The sequence below is a fragment of the Sinocyclocheilus rhinocerous genome, unplaced genomic scaffold, assembly GCF_001515625.1.
Source record: "Sinocyclocheilus rhinocerous isolate Xijiao unplaced genomic scaffold, SAMN03320098_v1.1 scaffold1441, whole genome shotgun sequence".
Lineage (NCBI taxonomy): Eukaryota > Metazoa > Chordata > Actinopteri > Cypriniformes > Cyprinidae > Sinocyclocheilus > Sinocyclocheilus rhinocerous.
The window spans coordinates 2,049,305-2,073,288 of NW_015654063.1; the positions used below are offsets into that span (position 1 = coordinate 2,049,305).

The 23,984-nt window shown below is 37.0% G+C and overlaps 1 protein-coding gene across 1 annotated transcript in view; it reads left to right on the forward strand.

Annotated features, from left to right (window-relative positions):
- The window catches only part of myo16 (myosin XVI), a 194,543-nt gene that overhangs the window by 49,919 nt on the left and 120,640 nt on the right, over positions 1-23,984 (forward strand). Inside the window, exons 3-4 of the mRNA XM_016523312.1 lie at positions 10,946-11,016; positions 12,771-12,914. Coding sequence (XP_016378798.1) covers positions 10,946-11,016; positions 12,771-12,914 — 215 coding nt within the window. The remainder of the gene's footprint in view (positions 1-10,945; positions 11,017-12,770; positions 12,915-23,984) is intronic.

Consider the following 23,984-nt stretch of genomic DNA (forward strand, 5'->3'; position numbering starts at 1 on the left):
TTGGTGGTGCTGTTATAAGATGATTTGGGGTTTAGTTCTTACCTCTGTAACTATAAAAGGCTAGACATTTTGTTTCCTCCCGAATCCTTGAGTCAAGGCTTACAAAATATATATCTCAGAATTTTGTCACTTTTTTTTTTTTAACTCGTCCTAGGCTGTTTGTCCATTTTGAACAAAATTTGGTGTAATTTCTATAAAACCTTCATCACAAATATTTCTCAGAAGAATTTTGATTAGTCTGGCGTTGCTGGCGATCTGGTGTTGCTCCTGAATGAACCTATATCTCCTTTAGTGAACGGGCCCTATCATACACCCGGTGCAATGCGTTTTCCTGACCTGCGCCGCATTATTTAAACAGCAAATGCATTTGTGCCCATTTGTGCGTGCTGGTCTGAAAACGAGGTGTTGCTATTTTGAGGAACTGAAAATAGACTGCACCATAGACCAACTCAAACCTGGTCTAAAGTCTGGCGCAATATTTTTCGAGTCCACCTGCGCCATGCGCTTTAGACCATGCGCTCAGATCGTTAAAATAACGTCTGAAATTAACAAAACTTGATGCACATAGACTTGGTGTGTGTTTAGAAATGGTGGAGGTACAACTGAAAACACTTAATGCAGTAAACATGATTGAAGTTAAAATTTTCTTTGCAACTTTGGTAGATGTCAGAAACCGAATCCTTCAATATGACATGGATACATAAAAAAAATATTGCTTCATCTTTTTCCTTTGGTATCCTGTCTTTTATTCAGGTTATTCCACAAAGAAAGTATTTAAAACAGCGGAGTAATAGAGAGAAAGCTTTAATTGGACTACAGATACTGTAGTCTTGATCTCCTGCAAGATATTAAACACTTTTTTCTTAAAGTGAACCAGTGCATATGACTGAGCATGATACATTCTAAAAAATGCTGGGTTGTTTCAACCCAACATTGGGTCAAATATGGACTAACCCAACAGTTGGGTTAAATTTTTTAATTAAAGTTTTAACCCAAAAGTTGGGTTAGTCCATATTTGACCCAACGTTGGGTTGAAACAACCCAGCATTTTTTAGAGTGTACATACAGCTTTTCAGCAGCTGTCTCTCATTAAAAACTGAAATTGTTGACCTACATCAAAGAGTGTAGTCTCCATAAAATGTAAAATCTTAACAGGAGCTTGATAATGACTTGATTAAAGTAGATTATGCCATCCCAATGTCATCTGTCTCTCTTATTCTGTGCAATAGCTGTTATATTACAAGGTTTTTCAGAGCACTACACAGAATCTGTGCTGACTTACTTGCAGTAAATCATGCTGAATTCATCTCACTCTAAACCTGCTGAATTGGAAAATTCACTTTCATGCATTTACATTTAAGAACAGCAACAAATCGGAGTTGTTTAACTTACAAAATATTAAGAAAACGGATTTGCTTTTAGACCAAAGATCTGTTCTAATAAGAATTTCATCTTTCTTGTTTATCTATATTCATACCAAGGTTGCTCCATATACAGGATAGTGTGAATCTGCTTTGCTTTGGTATGTTCTATCAAAATTACTACCGATCAGATTTTATTTAAAAAGGTTAATAACCTTAGCATGATAACGCTTTGTCTTAAGGCAGGGGTAGACAAGTTCGGTCCTAGAGATCCGCAGTCCTGCAGAGTTCAGCTCCAACTCTAATCAAACACACCTGAACAAGCTAATCAATGTCTTCAGGATTACTAAGGCTATAGGCAGGTGAGTTTTTTTTTCAGGGTTGGAGCTGAACTCTGCAGGACTGCGGCTCTCTAGGACCGAACTTGCCTACCCCTGTCTTAAGGCTTTGCTATTTTACTTGTTTCCCGTCACTGCTGTCCAAGAGTGGCATGACACACTCAATTTATTGCATTTATCTTATACATCTACCACAAACCAAATCTTATGTGTGACCATGGTCTCACAAGAAATGAGATCTTTAAAAAAAATCTCCAGGAATGTCCATCAATATCTATGGTCTAAGGCTGAGATGTAAATATCAGGCACAAGGACAACTGGAAAAATCTTTACCAATAAAAAAAATATTACCCAGCAGTCCTTTAAAGACCGTATGGGCGGGCATCATTCCTTCCAGCACACTGTGTCTCAGGGTCCCAGTAAATGCCACTAAATCATCATTTCATCTCTGCGACACAAATTAAAGATGACCACAAACTGCAGTGCCCATCATTCTGAAAGACCAAGAGGTCAGAATCATCTCATCAGTAATGCCCCATGGGAATGATTCTCTGAACCTCAAGAGACTCTGTAGACACTTTACACAAGGATTAAGATTGAAGTGCCGTGTCCTACTTCTGAAAGCCTGTGGAATGGGGCGGAATGATGTAACATATCATGGCCATGTATTTTGGCAGGTGGTTTGCGGAGGAAACATAAAATGGCTGTCAGGATAATGGAATAATGACAGAGCTCTGGGAGTGAGCGAATGAGAGTGTTTATAAGCCCCTCACAGCCCACTGTAATGCAGTGCTAGTGGCATTCCTGCAATGCGCCATTCGCTCTGTGAGACAGAATGGAAATTAGCAAGAACTAACAGATGGAGGAATAACATTCAATTTCATTACTGAGAGTGTACATGTTGAGCCATGTACAATTTGAACTGTTTTAGTAGCACCCGCTTTTTATACTTGTTTTTAACTGAATGCAGTCTTATTGGTCAATCTTTAACATCTTTCGTTTGAGGCTTGGCAGTTGTATCATTGCAGATGGTGTTTGTGTGTCCTTGTAAAATCAATCAGAATTAACCCTTGCCTAAATTTCATCATAACGATTATATATGATCCCTAAAGAACATTTTTATTGAAGTATGTATTAACAAAACAACTGTTTAGTTCAGAAATAAATGATAGGACCTTGTTAAAAGGGACCTATAAACTTCAGCCTTTTATTTCTAATGACCGCTTTCTTCAAGGAATGCAGAGCTGCAGGTGCTACACACAGTCAGGTAGGTTTGTATAACTTTACGTATGTTTGTTATAATTGACAAGCTGAACTTCTGAACAGTAAATGTGGCTTTGACAAGTAAATGAAGGCATTGATATGTTAATACTGATGTTATATACCCAATTCCTGAATGAGATTCTATGCAGTGTATTTTCAGTAGATGGTCTTTTTGGCCCAGATGTTCATTTAACTCCTTATGACCTAGGCGAGAAAATGAATGTGATGGGTTTTGTATCCCCAATTGAAAAGATGAAATAAAATTAAACCAAACATTAATCACTCATTCATAGGGTGGTGATTTCAAGAAATATTGTATGTCCACTTCTCTGCTGCTCAAGCTGAAATCTAGGTCAGAAGCTGGTGGTTTGTTAGCTGATGATTCGAAGCAGCATATCTAACTTGTTTTTCTTGGGTGCCAAACTGGCCTGTGTCCACTGATCCAAAACAGTTTTGCCAGGCATAGGATTGGATGGGATACGATGACATGTTGTCAATTGTCACTTCAGCTCTCTCTGGGTCAAAAGCTTTCTGTTAGGAATATGAATGGGATATAAGTACTGACTACGCATGATGAGTTTTCATACTTTTTTTTTGTTATTAATATTACTTTCAATGAGCTGGAACGATTTTTTTACCACCCCAGTGAGCCCATTTTAACCTCAACATTGCTCCCAAATCATCCTCCTTTTATTGGACTGAACTCTCCCTTGATCAAGAAAACATAGCCAGGCCTCCAAAAGCCCATTTCAAAAACATGAAGCGTCTATGCTTGACTGGAACTCCCAACAGATTTCTCTCAGGTCTAGAGATAAAGAGAAACTTACTTAGCTGTTTTCTGAAGTAGAAGACGATTCATTTCAGAGATGAAAGGCTGAAGTCTCTTGTCATTGATGGTGGAACATGGAGGGACATGGGGGTTCAAATGAGGAAAGGATGGAGAGATGGAAGAAATGTGAACTTGAAGGGGAATCCATTTAAAGAGCATGGAAGCTCACTGAGGTGATTTCTGTGGAAAACAAAACCAAAATGGCAGATGAGGTGAGATAAATTTAGGCCAAATTGCATTTTGCTTATTGTTTTAAGAGTTCAACTGAACTGAAGTTCAACTATTTTCTTCACTGTTTATGATATTTCCATGCTTAGAGTACTGAGCTGTTAGCCTAGTGACATGCTAACACCACACTCCGTTGAAATTGAGTTTCACACGAGCAGCTCTGCTTCAGTGTGTAGACTGCTACTTATGAGGTTCCATTTCAGTTAGGATACTGTCTTAAAAGACGGCTTTCTATCTAGAAAGTAGACAGCAGTGCAGCTCGCTAGGTTTTGGCACTGAGTTAATGTGTTTCAAATGGTTATATACACACACTATCTGAATGATTCAATATGTCTCTTTGTGGTGCCACTGATTGAATTCAAACCTCTGGAGGACATCAATTTGTTGTGTGCTCTTCTCATACACCCCTCCTCCCATTAGTGTTTTACATTAACATGGTCTAAGCCCATCCACATTGCCTAGACGACTGGCTCCGTTTGCCTATTATATTTGGGCTAATGGATGACACCTGTATCCTGCTCCAGAACATAATGCACTATTGTAGTGTATTATGCAAGATACATTCATGCACTTCATTACAGTTCAGCAATGGATTTGATTTAACTCAAGAGATCAAAGAACAATAGAGGCAATTTTCTAAAGGGTTTGTTTGTATATCTGGCACAATATCCTTAGCGACAAAGTCCTCCGTATCTCAAACTCGCAGCCATACACAGACCAACAACCCCCACATACATGAGGCAACTAGAACCATACTAGTCTAATAATCGCCCCTTACTCTGTCCTATTCCCTCTTTGGCCTTCAACTCAGGTGATTTTTTTAAATCAGATTTTAAAGGAATAAGAATAAGAAGAAATGTACCAAATTTCTTTATTTTTTGGTATAGAAAATTTGATTCAGCCAGGATGCATTAAATTGATAAAAAAATGACATTAAACATTTTTAAATCACTACAAAAATTATCTATTAGTTGTTATTAAATGCTGTTTTTTAACTTTCTATTCAAATAATCCTTTAAAAATGTATTCAAGGTTTCCACAAAAATATTAAGCAACTGTTTTTAATACTACTACTTCAACTACAACAACAACAACAACAACAACTACTACTACTACTACTACTACTACTACTAACTAACTATAATAAATGTTTCTTGAGCAGCAAATCAACATATTAGAATGATTTCTGAAGGTTCATTTGACACTGAAGACTGGAGTAATGACTGCTGAAATTAGCTTTGCCATCACAGGAATAAATTACATTTAAAAATGTATTTATTTTAAAGTAATATTTCACTGTGTTACTGATTTTACATTAAAAAAATTACTAACCTGAAACATTTGAACATGTGTGTGTGTGTGTGTATATAAATATATACAGTGGGTACGGAAAGTATTCAGACCCCCTTACGTGTGTGTGTGTGTGTGTGTGTGTATATAAATATATATAATAATTATTTTTTTTGCAGTTTAAATAAGTATTTATATGTGAAAATAAATATACTGTAACTGTCCATATATTTTAGGAATCCTTCAGAACATTATCGAGCGGTCTGTGGCATCCAAAAGTAACGAGAGCATTTGCGTGTTGTCCATATTCCTTATCTTTTAATTTCTCATCTCCTACTATCTTCCTTTTTCCTCTCTCGTCCTCTCCTTTCCCCATGCCTGGTTTCCATGGAAACGCCACATGTTTCAACAGCTGTTTTCCCATTTTCCCGTGACAGGTTGAATCTCGCCCACTCTTGCTCCCAACATCTAGTAATAGGAAATGCAGGAGATTATCAACCAAATGTTCAGTTTCATCACGGAGTTGCTGATGTGAATATTAGACTGTCTGTATCTGCTCCATTTGAGTCCTGTAATTGGCCAGTTATGATAACAGTGTGTTAGGCCTAATGGTTCATTTGACCCAAATGAGTTGAAATTGGTTCCACCAGTAATACTCCACATTGACTTGAGCGGATTCAATAACACAGCATGATTCTGACCACTGTGCAAAGACACCTTATGGGCTAAGTGTGTCTGCTGACCTCTGTTTACTTGCGGTCGGTAAAGAGGCCTAACACACTGGCGGGTGGTCTCTGGTGTTTCCTCTAATGCCTGCAGCCGGACCATCTAACAGATGTGCTCATCAGGCTCTGTAGCTCCATGTTAACATGCACAGGTTGTTTTCTCTCTTTGCAGTCAGCAGAAATTCTGTCCTCTAATGACTACACAGAGTTAATCCATTTTCTCCATGGTTAAGTGGACCATTTTGTAAATTATAGTCTTGTGCTCATGCAAACATTAAAGGGTTAGTTCACCCAAAAATTAAAGTTCTGTCATTAATCACTCACCCTCATGTCGTTTCAAACCCGTAAGACCTTCGTTCATCTTCAGAACAAAAATTAAGATATTTTTGATGGAATCTGAGAGCTGTCTGACCCTGCATAGACAGCATCACAACTGAAATGTTGTGAAAAGTCCAGAAACGTAGCAGAGATCGGTAAAATAATCCATGTGACATCAGGGGTTCAACCGCAATTATACGAAGCTACGAGAATACCTTGAGAACATTTCAGTTGCGTTGCTGTCTATGCAGGGTCAGACAGCTCTCAGATTCCATCAAAAATATCTTAATTTTTGTTCTGAAGATGAACGAAGGTCTTACGGGTTTGAAACGACACGAGGGTGAGTAATTAATGACAGAATTTTCATTTTTGGGAGAACTAACCCTTTAAGCACTGTTATTGCTAAATGTATCATTCCGGGCCAATTGCTGAACAGCTTTGTAAAGGGACGGTTCACCCAAAAATGAAAAATTCTGTGATCATCACCTTCTGAAACCTGTTATTTTTTTTCTTATGTAGAGCACCAAAGGAGTTATTTAGAGCCAATTTTCCAATACAGTCAGGGGTGGCCATGGCTATCCAAGCAGGATTTTCAGTGAATGATGATTTAAATTTAGGCCTGTTCCTCACATAAAGTTACTGTATGACTTCAGAAGACTGTGAATATGGTGTACATGTTGTATGGACCATTGTTATGATACTTTTATGAGGCTTTTTTTGAGCTAATAGCTCCTGGTGACCATTCACTTTTATTGAATGGAAAAGAGCAGCCTGGACATTCTGATGAACTTCTGATTTTGTGTTCAACAGAAAAATAAAAATGAAAATCACTAGACCCTATTTACTGGGGCACACGCTCTAATAAGATACCACAGTGTCTCAGTAAAATATTACTGATAAATCCTTGTCTGAGAATGGCGATCATGTGTACAGACCTGAGAATATTTTTCTCTGACAATATTTCAGCAGTCATATCATGTATGTTTGTTAGCTGTTTAAAATCAGACTATTGACGCCATATTTGCAGATGAGCTGCTACTGACCTCATCGGTTAAATGAGTTTGCAAAAAGCTCTGAAAGTAATTGTGATTCAGTTTGATCCATTTAGACAGTTCACTCATGCGCTGAATCATTTGCAGTGGTATCTCACAACAAAATGGAAACAGGATTTTATAAGACAGTAAACAAAGAGTGCTGAATGAGGTAGATATTTACCTACAATCCATTGCAGTAAACAAAACTTGCAATATCTTCTATCATTTCTCAAGGATAAAGCAGTTCTTTGTTGCATTTACAGCTGGGGAATGGCTCTATACTGGAGGTGAAGACAATTTCTATCCATTACCGTATCAAAATGTGCCCCGGGGCAGAACTTTAATGTCTGGGTGAACTAACCCTTTTAATACAGGAACACAATCTCATTTCCAAGCAGGTGGAAAGCAGAAATCAGGTGTAATATTGCCCAATCTGTGGTGAGATAATGAAGATTGTTGCATTAATATGTTGATTGGGTTTTTCTCAAAGGGTGGCCATTTCCGTCCCATCAGCAACTCAAACTACACTGAGCCTACGGAAAGTGAAATCGTTGTTTACCCTAGAGGAACGGAAACATGCTGAAGAATTTGCCCTGGGTATGCGAAAGACTTTTCTGGTACTCATTAGAGCAAAGAGACTTGGGAAATTAATTAAGCTCGCTGACTGCTAATGACTGCAGATCGGAAAAGCTGATTAATAATAGGTCTGAGCGTCGGATTCTACATGAACAGCATTGATTGAAGTTGATTGGACTAATGTTTTTGTATTAGAAGCAAATCAATTCTTTCGAGAAAAAAAAAAAGGATTCCATTAAGTAGCTGTTTCGGATGTTATTATATTCACTCATTGTAGTAGCACGTTGTCCATGATGGTGTTTTAGATTGCTACAATGGTGTGAGGATAGTTGGTTTTTATTAGATTCTTGTTGCGCAAAGCATAATGGAGGTCGCATAGATGTTTTCAGCATTCAGCGTTATCGGGTTTAACAAACGAGCCAGCCATGCATATCGCTGAGTCAGATCGCCATAACAACACCTCATAAATATGAATGAGTGTAGACTGTATTATTAGCATGAACTGCTCTACCTCACCACAGCTACTCAGACTGGGCATGTTCTCATGTGTAAATAGGTATACAGCCTGAATAAACGGCTGTGGAACCGTGGGCCGACTACTTAACCTCTCGTTCCAGCTGTGTTGAAGCACATCTGTTTGAGGTGGTAACCACTCCTGTGAGGGTCATAATATTAAAGCTTGGGTAGGGCTTTATAACCAGCTTGATCCTATGATAATTACCATTGTAATTAACCTTCATTCTGTCCTGGCAAATAATGAATCGAGCACATATGTGTGTTATGTGCAGAAATCATTCAGGTACATACTAGATTTATTACCTAGTTTAAGACATATTGATCTGTTGGAGCTCATCTTTCCAAAGACCTGAAGACTTGGTAGGTGTGTGCGATTAGCATTGATTGCATGTTTTGCAATGGCTGCAAAGATGCACAGCCACCATTGTGTTGTGAAGATCAACAAAAAATGGTCATTAGATGCATCAAACTAATCTGGCACATTGCATGGCAAACCTTTTATCGCTGAATAGCCCTTGATTGCTTTGGCGTACATCAGACAGTGTCCTTTACAAGCCTTACACCCTGCCTCATTTCCTCTCTGGGATCTTCATTCATTTTTATTTGCCTGGGTTGGCAGCTTTGTATAATCCAGACCAGTGTTCAGTTTCCTGATGGGGATTGTTGAGTGATCTCGGAGATTCACCCATTCAGCCTCCAAGCCATCCATCACACTGACGTTTGGGAAAACACATGCCACAGCCACGGCTGTCAAGGAAATGGAGAAGTGAAGGGACAAGTCACCCAAAAATAAAAATTCTAGGTAACACTTACAGTGTCCTTGTAAAATGCTACATGTACTTACTATAGTAATAACAGTGCATAATGATGCATAATGACCAGTGATGGGAAGGTTACTTTGGAAAAGTAATAAGTTACAGATTACAAGTTACCCTATTTAAAGAAATCCTTCATTACTTGAATTACGATTATAATACTTTAATTTTTAAAGCACAGCCACCAAAAAAATCAGACTTACTTTGAGATCATTCTGAGGTTAAATACAGATTTAAAACCATAACAAGAAATAATAATGCATATACATCAATAATGCATTGCCCTATACATAAACCCAAATAGGAAACAAAACAGTTATTAAATAAGCATGTGTCCTATTCCGTATACTAAACTCCTGAAACACTGGTGTCTTATATTTTAGAGCAGTCAAGGCAATTTATGAAAGATTTATTATCATCTTTATAGCAACTGTTCTTAGTGTGAACCTGCCTTTACGTTACATTTTTGTCATCTTCCCTTTGTGCAGTTGTTTAAAAATGTTCCTTTCTGGTTTAGTGATCCGCTGAATGGAGATATTCCTTTCGATATGCCTGAGTGGTTTCCAGAAAGCCACAGAAGGCTAACCTGCTGATGCTAACATTTTTGTTGTTGTTTTTGTGTGCACATCTGTCTTTTCTTCACTCTTTAGTGATTTAGTGATCTCTGCTGAGATCATATGGGCCTATGCCTCTTTCATTTCTCTATGTAAGCGGATTTGTTCCCCACTGAGCGTGTTTGAGACACAATTCCAGACCAGTATGTTGTCACGCTATGGAGCTGAAAAATCCCTCAGGAATTTACCAACATTTGTGTGAATGTTCTTTCACCCATGGTTATTTGGGATCAACGTCGAGTCCCTTTCCTTCATTACTGTGCTCATTTACAGTAAACGCCATGCTAGGAGTGCTCTTTATGCTACATTTTGGTGGGAATCAGTATAAAGTGTCTGATAGGTTCTTCAGTAATTAAAGTCAGTGGGGCTTTGCCATGTGTGATGTAGTGCACTTGAGTCTGGGCCGTAGGGAAAGACAGGATAAGACTGTCAATATGCACTATACACTGTCACAGTGATTGAGTTAAGGACTGTCAACAGTCCAATGGTTAAGAATAGCGGCAAAGGCTGTAAGTTTGATCCTTGTTTGTAAAGTAAACACCGGGCTAGTATTATTTTGATCTTTGTCTTCTGAGAAACCTTGTTTTGGCTGAATTTGAAGGCAACATTGCATGTATCTTTTGTGGAGAATGAGAAATTTATCCAAGATGGCGAACATGGGGAGATTTATTATTTTTTTTTGACTAGTTTGACAAGATATGTTTGTTAGCTTAGCAACATGCTAACACCAAACTCCTGCACTTTATTTAAGTAGCACTGTTTGTTTCTGTCTATGTAGAGTGTTATAACTTCACTTGTGAGGTTTCATTTCCATAAGAATGTGGCCTTATAAGGTTGGTGCCTGTGTAGGCTGTAGACAGCTAGGCAGCACACTAGGTTTTGGAACAGAGCCAGTATGTGACTCCAGTGTCTGTAGAGATTCTACCAATTCATCATATTTCCTCACTATGTGTTTGTGTGCAGAAAGGGTCGCTGAGATTTGATGAAGTGTTCATTTTGCAAATATATTCATCCCCCCATGCTTTTCTTTTGTTCCAGTGCTGAGGCTGCTGAAGGAGGGAGCTGACCTGAACACAGTGATTTCCTCAGGAGGATCTCTGCTCCATCTGGTAAGAACATAAGGACAAGCTCTGACAAATTCAGTTACATGCGCCTTGCCTCTTGAGCCGTCATACACTGTGGCTGTGATGTCCTCAGCAGAATATCTAACTGTCCCTGTGTAAAATCAATGTCCCAAAACTCAGTTCCTTTACCTCTGAGATCCTCTACAATATATGGAGACTTATTTTAAAGGAATATTATAAAATGTTCTGACTTTAAAATTTGATTCGACAAGCCACACCTGGGACACATGCTCTGTATTCCTGTAACATGTTCTGTAACCCTTATAAGCTGTTCAGCCATTTTTTTATATAAAAAATGGCATCCTCAGTCTGACTGTGAGCATTGCAGCAAAAATGAAGCTTCAGAATGATTAAATATATACCAAACTTACCAAATAATAGTTTGATAATCTCTAAATACATTTCCAAATTTATTTTTTATAAACATAAAATCTAAAATTCTTACGCAACAGGTGGATGCATAGAAAGAAAGCTTTGCACCTAGATTCTCTCTCTTTTTTAATATTTTATTTTACTGTAGTAGAGTTTCAAAAGAAGATAAATTTAAACAAATCTAAATGACTCAGACTCTTACACTCTTACTGTTCCCGGTCAAATGTGACTGCAGCCAGCCAGTGTATGAGCCTTTTTTTGTAAAGCTTAAGAGGGTTGAAGCCGTTATTAATTAATTTTCCTTTATTTGACAATGCCTGGTTATTTATGACACCGATATGTTCTGTTCAGTGCCTGTTTGCCAACTAAATGGTGGGCGTCCATTACACTCCCTTTAGTTGGTTCATTGTAACTCAGGGAAACATTTGACACCATTCAGTGACACTGACTTTAATAGACCCGGTCCAGTGTGTGAGCACTACACTCAAGCAAGATGGATGACTCAATATTTTGTTAGTTAATTTTGTGACCATAGAGAGGTAAATAAATTTAAAGGGTTCGCCAGGGTATAGTACAGCTAAACAGAAACAAATCCAATTTCAGCAGTAATTGGATACGTTTAATTAAATCTTGGCACTGTCTAGGAGTCAGAGATGCTCAAACAGAAAACAATACATTTTTTATGGTGCTGCATATGAAATCAACCATTCATATCCAATGCAAATATATGAAATTATTTTTTAATTACAATTTTGATTATTGCACCTCTAGCAGAAATCAACCTGTGCCTCAGTGCAATTATTGCAATTATCTAATGTGAAAAGAGCTAAATCTTTTTAATCCATTTAAATGTCTCATTTAAATGCACAGTAGATTAGCTAAATAATGTCTGAATAAAGTTAATGCACTCATTCATTAAAGCACTCTGAAAGTTTGTTATTCGGCAAAAGATTTAAGTTTGAGGCAGTTGACATATATTCAATGAAATATCTTTCCTAAAATTGCAGTGGGTGCAAAAAGTATTAAGCTACATAAATGTATGGATTTCATATTAGATAGAAAAACATAACCATGTGCATTTGATGGTTTTTGTAATGACTTTTAATCAACTACTGTCCATTTTTAGTGGATGCAAGTCAGCCATTACTCCAGGCTTTAGTGTCTTATGATTTGTGAAAATTGTTTCTACACCATTTTTTTTCAGTGCAGTTACAAACAGTTCTGTTGCTTAATATTTTGGTGAAACCATGATAAGTTTTTGTGGGGGGGGAAATGGAGATTTCTATAAGATGAGAAGTGAAATCCTCTTGCTCCTCTGTGACTGGGAATGCTACATGTCTGTATCTCTTTTGCTTTTATCTCTGCAGTGCGCCCGCCATGACAATGTGTTCGCAGCAGAGATTTTGATAGAGAAAGGACTGAATGTCAACCTGCAGGATGAAGACCTCTGGACTGCCCTGCATGTGGCCTGTGCCTGCGATCACGCAGATATGGTGCTGCTGCTGCTACTGGTGAGAAATACACCACAAACACAGACACCAAATCAAAATGTGAGTTTTGTATCTTATAGTACATTAGGTTTGAGATCATCTGTATGCTAGTGTACTTAATAACTGACAGATTTCACTTCTAGTATAGCAGTCTCTCTTCTGGAAAACTGTGGCAAAAATATTAATGATTTAAATTGCAATTAGGGGAATACGAAATCAAAAATATGCTGTAGCTAACAGGTTTCTCTAAGTATTGCAGACGTTTTGGGCCAACACTGGAAAGAAATCTGCACCTGTCAAGTGTTTTAATGGGGTTTTCAGGAGAAGTCTTGTTATTTCTTTTCAACTGTGTCATCCGTGACAACTCTCTTTAATACGATTAAAAGGTTTGTGTGCTGAAGAATGAAGGAAAAAATAAAATGGAAGAGATGCAAAACATGACTGCTTGCTTCCCTGCACTCTTCCACCAGGGTATTGAGAATTTAATGAGCTCCTTGAGTTGACACACCATACCCCTGACCAGCCTTAATAGGTGTGTGTGTTTCCAAGTGCATTTGAGTAACACAGATGTAGGGGAGGGAAGACATGTCCATCTTTCCTGACAGCCGTTGTAATTAGGGATGCACCAAAATGAAAATTATTGGCCGAAGCCGAAACCGAACAAAATGAAACACTGGGCCGACGGCCGAATTCCGAATACCGAACACCGAACACCAAACATGTTTTTTTGAGTTTTTTCCCCCATGTATTTTTGCCAATTTTTTTTCACCATTGCATAAATTAAATAGTCAAAATGTGCTTTTTACTGTTTTGTCTTGCTTTTCAAAGAGGAAAATCAATTACAAAAGAACAATTAAAAAATATTTAACAGAAAATTTTTAACATTCTAGCAGACACTACCAACAAAGCACAATTTAACTTAAAGGTCCTGTATGTAGGATTGACACCGAGTGGTTGAACTAGGTATTGCAGTCCAAATTCAAAATATTGGAGAGGGTTTTTTTCACCCGGGCCCTCCTCCTCAGACTTGACGCACACGCAGGTTGCCAGATTGACGTTGAATCAGGCATGTATTTTTGCTGTACAATTAAAAGCAGCCTTGCTAAGAAGAGATTTATTTTAAAACTAAACTAATTTTAAAATATTACAGGTCCTAATTTGAACACCGTGTGAATGTTATAATAAACGTATTAACAGAGCTGTTGTAATGATTATTATCATTATTATTGTCTTACTACTGTTTAGCACAGATTTTCCTCGCGCTTTGCACTTTGAACACTGGTTAACAAGCAGATCAGCCGCGAGTTCTTGCAGCGCTGTCAGAATACATGCAATGCGTGCGTGTATTAGAAAACATAACGTTCTGGCAAACATATTATGGTATTTTTATGCTTTAGTAGAGTCAAAAACTTACATACAGCACCTTTAAAATTAATGAGTTAGTAAAATAATATTTTTTGGTCATCAGACCCCCTTCTTGAATCAGGCATGTATTTTTACTGTACAATTAAAAGCAGCCTTGCTAAGAAGAGATTTATTTTAAAACTAAACTAATTTTAAAATATTACAGGTCCTAATTTGAACACCGTGTGAATGTTATAATAAACGTATTAACAGAGCTGTTGTAATGATTATTATCATTATTATTGTCTTACTTTTTATTTTATTTTACAGAACAACAGTAAAATTACAATACTAACATTTATGAATGTTGATAGAGTTCTTGTCACCCCTTCCTCTTCTCATCGAAGACATGCGCTGCAGCACTAAACCGTCTCTTGCTGTCGGTGCTTGTAATGATTTTTGCGTCTTTTATGGACAGTTTTAAATGCTTCCACACTGCCGTCATGTTTGCTGCATTATAAAGAATGCGCGCCTCTCACTCTGCGCTGGTTGCTATTTGATCGCATCAAGTCATTGTTCGGTACAATTTATTCTGCCTTTTCACTTATTCGGCCGAATAAGTTCGGTTGCCGAACATTCGGTGCATCCCTAGTTGTAATTGGCAAGCACATCACCAATGAGCATGTGGAATAGAGTGGCAAGGATATTCTTAAAAGTTTGTTTCTCTATGGAAGAAAAGCCACTCATACAGATTTTGAACAGCATGAAGGTGAGTGAATCATGACTAAACCTTTAAAGTCACATGTGTGTCGAGTTCCAGTCAGGGATTGGTAAAGATGCGCATACCTCATGTTTCAAATACATCATTGCCGATTTTCTCTTTGACACAGTCACTTATGGCTTCTTGACTGTTAGGTTTGGGACATGCATTTTTCTTTAAAGCTGCTTTGAAACAATATATATTATGAAAAGTGCTATAGAAATAAATGTGAATTGAATTGAACATGCAGGAGGGAATCCGACTAAGACAGCTTAGAGTAAAGTTCTGTCATATGTCTTACATGACGGATCAGTTGAGCATAATCCTCCGCAGTGCTGCCAGATTCAGGCAGGATCAGGATTTCCCTGCGTCTTTAGACAGGCGTCGTTCAGTCAACGTGCAGTCATGTCAGTTCACTGCCTTTACCACAAACAAACACAGCAAATCCTCCAATATTAAACACAGGCGATTTAACTTACCCTGATAGAATGTCTTGAGTATTCCTGTAACAGAAGGATTTTTAAAATTGATCAATATGCATTGTTTCTTAAAGGGGTCATATGATGCTGCTAAAAAGAACATTATTTTGTGTATTTGGTGTAATGAAATGTGTTTATGTGGTTTAAAGTTAAAAAAACACATTATTTTCTGGCTAACTCTTAACTTTTATAAAGAATATCTCTTTGGATTTGAGACTTTAGTCTTTGCAACTTTACAGATCTTCTTTATGCACCAAGAGCTTGTAACACTCTAAAGAGAAAGGAAAAAATGAAATCGCATCATATGACCCCTTTATTAAAGGGTTAGTTTACCTAAAAATGTAAATTCTGTCATTAATTACTCACCACGTGTTGTTCCAAACCAGTAAGACCTTCGTTCATCTTCGGAACGAAAATTAAGATATTTTTGATGAAATCCGAGAGCTTTCTGAACCTGCATAGACAGCAAGGGAACTATCACGTTCAAGGCCCAGAATCCTTGTGAGGACATTGTTAAAATAGTTCATGTGACATCAGTGGTTCAACTGTAATTTTATGAAGCTCTGAGAATACTTTTTGTGCGCTAAGAAAACAAAAATAATGACTTTATTCAATGTTTTCTTTTCTTCCGGGTCAGTCCGCCACCATTCACGCCATCCACGCAGGAGCTGGCGTTCTGACATGGAACACACATGCACTGTGCCTTGTTTACAAGCAGAGAAATGCACACGCATGTGTCGTGGTACTCTTGTGAGCATATGTCGAAGACTGTCACAGAAGACATTGTATAAAGTTGTTATTTTTGTTTTCTTTGCACACAAAGTATTAAGGTAGAACCACTGATGTCACATGGACTATTTTAACAATGTCCTTACTACCTTTCTGTGTCTTGACCGTGGTTTTTATGTTGCTGTCTATGCTTGGTCAGAAAGCTCTCGGATTTCATCAAAAATATCTTAATTTGTGTTTCGAAGATGAATGAAGGTCTTAGGGGTTTGGAACGACATGAGAATGAGTTATTAATTACATCATTTTCATTTTTGGGTGAACTATCCCTTAAATCTTTACTTTTAATTTTCTTAAGTCGACTTAAAATGCCATTTACAACCCTTTTTACATTTATATTTACATTTAGTCATCTAGCAGATGCTTTTATCCAAAGCGACTTACAAATGAGGATAATGCAAGCAATCAAAATCAACAAAAGAGCAACGATATGTGAGTGCTATAACAAGTCTCAGTTAGCTTAACGCAGTACACGTAGCGAGTTTTTAAAAAAATAATATAATAAAAAGAAAACCGATAGAATAGAAAAAGAATAGAGCAAGCTATTGTTAGAGGCCTTTGTTTTGCTTTTTGTTAATTGTATAATAAATAAAAAGAAAACAAATAGATAGAATACAAAAAGAATAGAGAAGCTAGTGTTAGTTTTTTTTAAAGAAAGCAAGCTGTTAGTAAATGAATAGAGTGCAAGTCTAAAAGGGGCAAAACTTTTTTTTTTAGAATAGAATTAGAATAGAGAGTGTAGAGTTAGAGGGTCAAATAAAGATGGAAGAGATGTGTTTTTTGCTGATTCTTGAAGATGGCTAAGGACTCAGCTGCTCGGATTGACTTGGGCAGGTCATTCCACCAGGAGGGAACATTTAATTTAAAAGTCTGTTAAAGTGATTTTGTGCCTCTTTGGGATGGCAAAATAACGCTCCATTCACTTGCAGAACGCAAGCTTCTAGAGGGCACATACGTCTGAAGTAATAATTTAGGTAAAGGGGTGGAGAGCCAGTTGTGGTTTTGTAGGCAAACATTAATGCCTTGAATTTTATGCGAGCAGCTATTGGTAGCCAGTGCAAATTGATAAACAGAGGTGTGACGTGCATTCTTTTCGAGCAGCTATTGGTAGCCAGTTTGGCTTATGCGGTTAGTGGAATAGAAATCTTATTTAATGTTATTTATTTATTAAAACACGAGACACATATGCACTAACTGCAAAGCCGCAGAGCTAATGAATGGACAACAAGGCACTGGTCTGTCAACAACAAGGTCTGTCTAGCGCATACATAGAAATAACATATGAACATAATTAATCCTGAAATAATCCTGAAAATTGAATGTTAGAATTAAATATTTTACATTTTAATATATTAAAATATTTAGAGCCTGAAATCGTACACACCAGAGCTAGAGTTGCACGATAGAGAGGAGAAAAAAAAGTGACATTTTGATTTTTTTTTTATTTTGACACAGGATTTTTACTTGAATACTTATATTAAGAAATAAAGACTTGCTCTTAAAATTATTTTGAGTACAAACCATCCTTTTAGGGCTGAACAATTTTGGGGGGAACAAAACTTGTGTGTTCACACTGGTTATACTTTTTACAAGAACCAGACATCTTTCAGTAATCAAGAAGTGAAGAGGTATTTTTTTTAATTATTGCATAAAAAAATCTTAAACATAGTAAGAAATCTATTACTATGCAATACTGTTGTACTGTGTATATATACACCTGTAAAATTATCTTAATTTCTTAATTGCGTCTATTTTTTCTCAAAGGTTAATCCATTGAGCTTTTATTTTGGCAGAAAACTGCAGTGAGCCTCTACAGCTTATCTTTTGCTAGTAACAGATTCACACTGCATTCCCAAATTCATGTTATAAGTAGGGCTGGGCGATATGACCTAAAATCAAAACTCAATTAATTGAACACTTTACCTCAATTACGATTATTGAATGATTATTTTATTTTTATTTATTTATTTTTTTGCCCTCATAGTTCATTAGGTTTGTACTGTAAATATACTCCACTAGGTGGGATTTTTTTTTAAATGAAAGAGTGCACTTCTTACCTTAATGATTTTAAAATAATTGAAGGAAACAAACTATTTATAATTATTTGTTGAATATTTCAAACAATTGAAATCAAAGCACACACTGTTTGCAAAGAAGACGTCTTATGAAAAAAGTCACATTTCAGTTGTATTGTAAAAAGCAAGTTTCCAAAAAAAAAAATAGAAAACAACTTTGCTTCTTGCAAACAAAATAAATCAATGAATAATGCCATGTCAAAAGTAGAAAATAACCAGCATCTCTTGCAAAAAAACAAACAAAAAAACATTTTAAATACTGCCATGCAAAAAGTATAAAATAACTTGTATCTCTTCTAAATGAATATCATTTTAAATAATGCAATGTTAAAAGTAGAAAATAAATAACTTGCATCTCCTGTAAACAAATGTTTTAAATAATGAATATAAATAGAACACTGCTGATTAGGAGAAAGAGCAGGACATCATCTCAGTTATCTTTTCCCGCCATGCTATATGCACAAGTATTTACTCTAGGTTCTTACTGGCCATTCACATAAAACACGTTTTTGTGTCTAAAACCGCGAGACGCAGCTCTCAGCGCTCATGGTTTTTAAAAAAGCGCAGAGCAGAATGACTTCTCCGCCACGTTGCCGTCAAATACAAAAGTTGTCATGCAAACCTGCTACTGTAAACAAAAGCTTGTACCATTTGCCCCGCCTCCGTGGTCTTCCGTTTGGGAACTGACATTGATGAGCGGCGCTGCATGTAAAAGTTTAAATTCTTTCTTTGACCATGCTACTCATGTGCGAGACGCTGCAAAAGACGTGAGCGCAACACTCGTATAGTACCGACTACACACGTGGTAGTATGGATTAAAAAAACGAAATAACCGACATGGGAAAATTAAGCCGGTTAGAGGTTCTGAATTTCGTTTTCGATTTATTTTCGATTAATCGTCCAGCCCTAGTTATAAGTGACATGCAGACATTGAGTTTGTGTGGAGCAACATCTACCACAAACCAAGCTGCTCTGAAACTCTGCTGTATCGTGCTTTAGATTTTATTTTGATATATGGTGCAGCCTTAACCAGAACACTCAAACTGACTCCCGCTTGGATTCACAGACAGCTAAGACACAAGCGTGTCACTGTTGTTCTTCACACTGTTGTGCCAGGAAAAAGCTCACTCCGTGTGCGTGTCAGTGGAAGCTCAAAGTAACAGGGATATCTGGGTTATTTTTAGCACTGTGACTTCAAAGAGCATCTTTCCTAAGGAGAATTTCTTCTCCAAATGTTAGAGTGGAGAGAAGAAGCTCAATATTATTTCTGCTCATTGGCTCCAGTGCAGCACAGCATGAAGATGTATCCTGTTTGGTATGGGCACTGATAGGCCATGAATGTTTGAGTCATATTTATTAAATTAAACTTGGAAGAGTGAGACTGAAAGACTGCTTGTGACATTTCTCTCAAACTTTGTCACAAATGTGGCGCCCAACGTAGGGCTCCCTCTGTGAACCGTAAGACCATGACACCCCTGGTTGAAATCGTTATAAATGATGTTTGTGATATGTAGCTTTGCATTTGAGAAGAAAAAGTTTGACTGTCAGCGATAATATCAAACTTGTTGGATGCTTTTGTAGAGTTGGAAAGGCCGTTAAATCAGCAGGTTGTCGAGTCGTGCATTGCCTCCCTCGGATTCCCCAACGACAATGTAATTGAAGCATACGATTGAAAATCGGCTTTAAATACTGCTATGATGCACTGCAGGAAAACAGAGCAACTTAATAGAATCTAAAACTGACTTGGAGAAATAGTGGGAAAAGGAGATTTATGCCATTAATTTGTCATTGAACAGCATATCCTCCACAAATTAGGAGCCTTGGGGTGTAAACAGACTATGAATCAGTGTGTTTATCTCTGAAGAGAATCTGAAAGGAACGCACCGGGGGAAGATATTCGCCCCCTTCAATCCAAATCTATTTACAATGATTCCAACACAAGCTGTTCCTCATCCAGTGAGCTCCTTCATCCTTCATATTGATGACTGAATCATTTCATTATTATCAAAAGAAAATGAAAGCTCTGCCAGCTCAAGCATCACACATGCTGCCACGTTTCCTGCTTCTAGACCTCAGGTGAAAGTACAGATCACAATCTTTGTATCTCCATGAAAAAAAAAAACGCTCCGATATCTTGAAGAAAACTGTCGTCTCGTTATTGTTATTCTGAACGTGCGTCGCGGAGACACCAGCTTTGCCTGCTCTACTTTTCAGTGCGTGTCTGACTCCAGACCACTTTCTACCTGATTTTCACTAGAGCGTGAAACAGCAAACCATGTGCGCCTGCCAGCTTACTTCAATCACATAGCCCCTTTAGGAAAACTGGCCAAAAATACACTTACTACTACTACTACTACTACAGACACATACACACACACAGACCCAGCGTTCAGTTTTCTGTTAACTACTGTACATCCATAATAACATCCAGACTTGATGCAGAGATCTAGGATCAGTCTGTATCACAACTGAAATATTATCTGTAATGCCATTGTTTAACCTTCTTTTCATCTGCTGTTCAATATGGTGAGGTTAATCCACCCACCTGAGCATCTTTATTCAGATGATGTATAGGCTCAAACCCCATCTGTCCCCATTTGTTCACATCACCAGCCATAATAATGTAACAAAATAACAAAGATTAGTGAACTGCTTCAGTATGAAGTGGCAGCAGTTAAACGGACAGTTCTGTCATCATTTACTCATCCTCAAATCTGTCTAGAATATATGTGTTTTGTCAATACAATGAAATACAATGGGGTCCAATGTTGTTCGGACCCCACTGACTCACAGAATATCTTCTTTAGTGTTCCACAGAAGAAAGTAAATCATACAGGCTTGGAGTACATCCACACCAGTAGGTGTCAGTGTGATGCCCAAGATCACTGCAAAGAACAGCCAGTGAGGCGTAAACACAATATACTAAGTACAAAATATAATTACACTACGAAGTTCAAACTTGGCAGAGCTTTTCAAAGTTGAACCACTTGGAGAGGTCTTGCATAAAAAAATAAAAAAATAAAAAAATCTACATAAAATGTCTTCTATGATATTCAACAGAACCCACTTGAGTTTAAAAACACAAGCCCACATTTTTTAATAGTTTATTTTATTTTGACTGCCACATTTTTAGGATGTTCTGTCATTCATCAGACACTGCAAGCGCAAGAGTCAATCACGTCTGCCTAACACATGTTTACATAGAAAAACAATGGAAAAGCAGCATAGTGGAATGAAAAATCTCATTCTCTGTGAACGGCCCCTTACAATGTTAATATTTAGGCATTTGTATTTGTATACAGTTTGGCAGAAGAGGAAAGTGTGCGATATTCTTTTAAATTGAGGTCAACATTACTGCATTTAATCCAGGTACATCTTCTCCCAGTTTGTGTCTGTTTATTTCTGTGTGTTTGTGTGAAAGTGTTGGAGCATCTGCATGTGAACTGTGCCACTGCGCTTTGAAGCATTCTGTTTGATAGTACTCACAACAGCTTTAACGTGTTTGTGTGTGTGTGTGTGTGTATATGAACCACTGCTCGGCACTGTATGAATGAATATTTCTAAAAGTAGGCCTCATTTGCATAAGTATGCAAGTCAGTGTGCGCAGAGCTCTCGTACGGCAGAGATAACGTAAAGACTTAATCAACTGCATTAAGACGTGATCCTCTCACCCTGAAGATCCCTTAATAGTGGCCACGGCCTTACCTCTTTTTAAAACAGACCTTTTACATTACACTCTAAATTCAGTGTACCACAACCTCTTTTCCTGTCTGATGCACAAGCCCTCTGTTTACTGAGAGAGTACATAGTATTTATCTTTGAGAAATAAAACTTGAGAGTGTACAGGAATGTTTGTACTCTTAGCATTCTAGTATACTACGCTCATTATTTCTGCAGTATACTGTAAATACTGCAGTATGCATATGCTACACTTGACAAAATGTGCAGTACACAGCAGTTCTGTTATACTGCCAATACTATTATAGTTTTTTATTAATATTTAAAAATAATTTTCGTTTTAATTATAAAGATGTAGTAACTTTATATTTTTTTCATTTTCATTCATTTTAATGTATGCAGTTTTTGCTTTTTCAGCATTGATTTTAATACTTCAAGTTATATATTCAAAATAAATGAAGGTAAAAGGTAGCTGATTTTTTGTTTATATTTTTAGTTAATGCAATTGCTATTTTATTTAGCTTTATTTTAATTTAAGTTTTGTTAACTATAATATCTCTGATATAAAACACAAACCAGTTTGATCATCTTTTTCCACTGATGACAAACAAGGTAATATCAGCTGGGATTTTTAAAGATTCTGTGAAATCAAAATTGTTGTTTTGTTGCTTAGAGTCCATATGTGTTCTTGATATTTACATTTTGACAATGATGAATTGACTGGAAACTGCAGTGATTACCATCTCAACTATTCAAATGCAATTCATGCCTCATTACATATATAGATACTTGTATAGTACTCAAATTTTGAGTAAAAATGTAGTTTTCAGTGTTTTCAGTTTTACATGTGTCTGTACAGTTATAGTTTGATTGACAACCTTAAGCCTGACTGACATCTCATTATTTGGTTAGCTGTGTGTCAGAAATTGTGAATTAACGCAGCTTTCAGTTTGGTTCTGGAATTTTATTGAGATAAGAAAAAAACAAAACAAGGATTCCTCCTCAAGCAAGCCCCTTTAACCTCTTTTCTCTCTGCCTCTTCCTGCGGGTGAGTCACCCCTCTGGAGAAAGGGTTGTCTCCGTTGCCATGGTTACAAATTTTCGATCTCCGTATTACTTTTCAGCAGTCTTGCTGTGTCTTTTGCTCCATTTAACGTCAGTTGCAGTACATGCAGTCGTGTCTTCCACAAGTCAGTCATTTGCAAGAATCTCTCTAAATGTATTTCCAGTTATTCGGTTCACAAATACATGTCAATGTTTCAACACAAAATCAATAATAATAATAATAATAATAACAATAATAATAATAATAATAATAATAATATTATGGTAACACTTTAGAATAGGGAACACTTATTCACTTTTAACTCAATAAACTTCTGACTTGCTGCTTATTAATATTTAATAAGTTGTTAAGTTTAGGTATGGGGTCGGATTAAGGGATCTAGAATAAAGTCATGCAGAATAAGGCATTAATATGTGCTTTATAAGTACTAATAAACAGCCAATGTGCTAGTAATATGCATGCTAATAAGCAACTAGTTAATGGTGAGAATAGGTCCTTAAAATAAAGTGTTACCATAATTATTAACCTAGAATATTAAATAAATCTATCTATCATGAAAATAATGTCACATTGCAAAAAAAAATAAATAATAATAATAATAATAATGGGATTCATTTTCATTACGCAAAATATAATAAGTTGTTTCTTTCTTTTGACTTTTGGGGTGAAATTTGACAGGAGTGTGTTCTTGCCAGGTTTCTGAAACTTGACACCACATTTCCTTCACTAATATGCTGGTTTTATAATGCAAACTGTTTTATATTTCAGTTTTTGTTTTGGTCTCATGTTGTGCTGTTTTGTCTCTGCTGTTAATGCTCTTATCTCTGCTGTGCAATATGCAGTGCTTTAGGTCAGAATCTCCCACACACACTCAGACTTCAGGCTAGCAGTATCTCTCTCTGT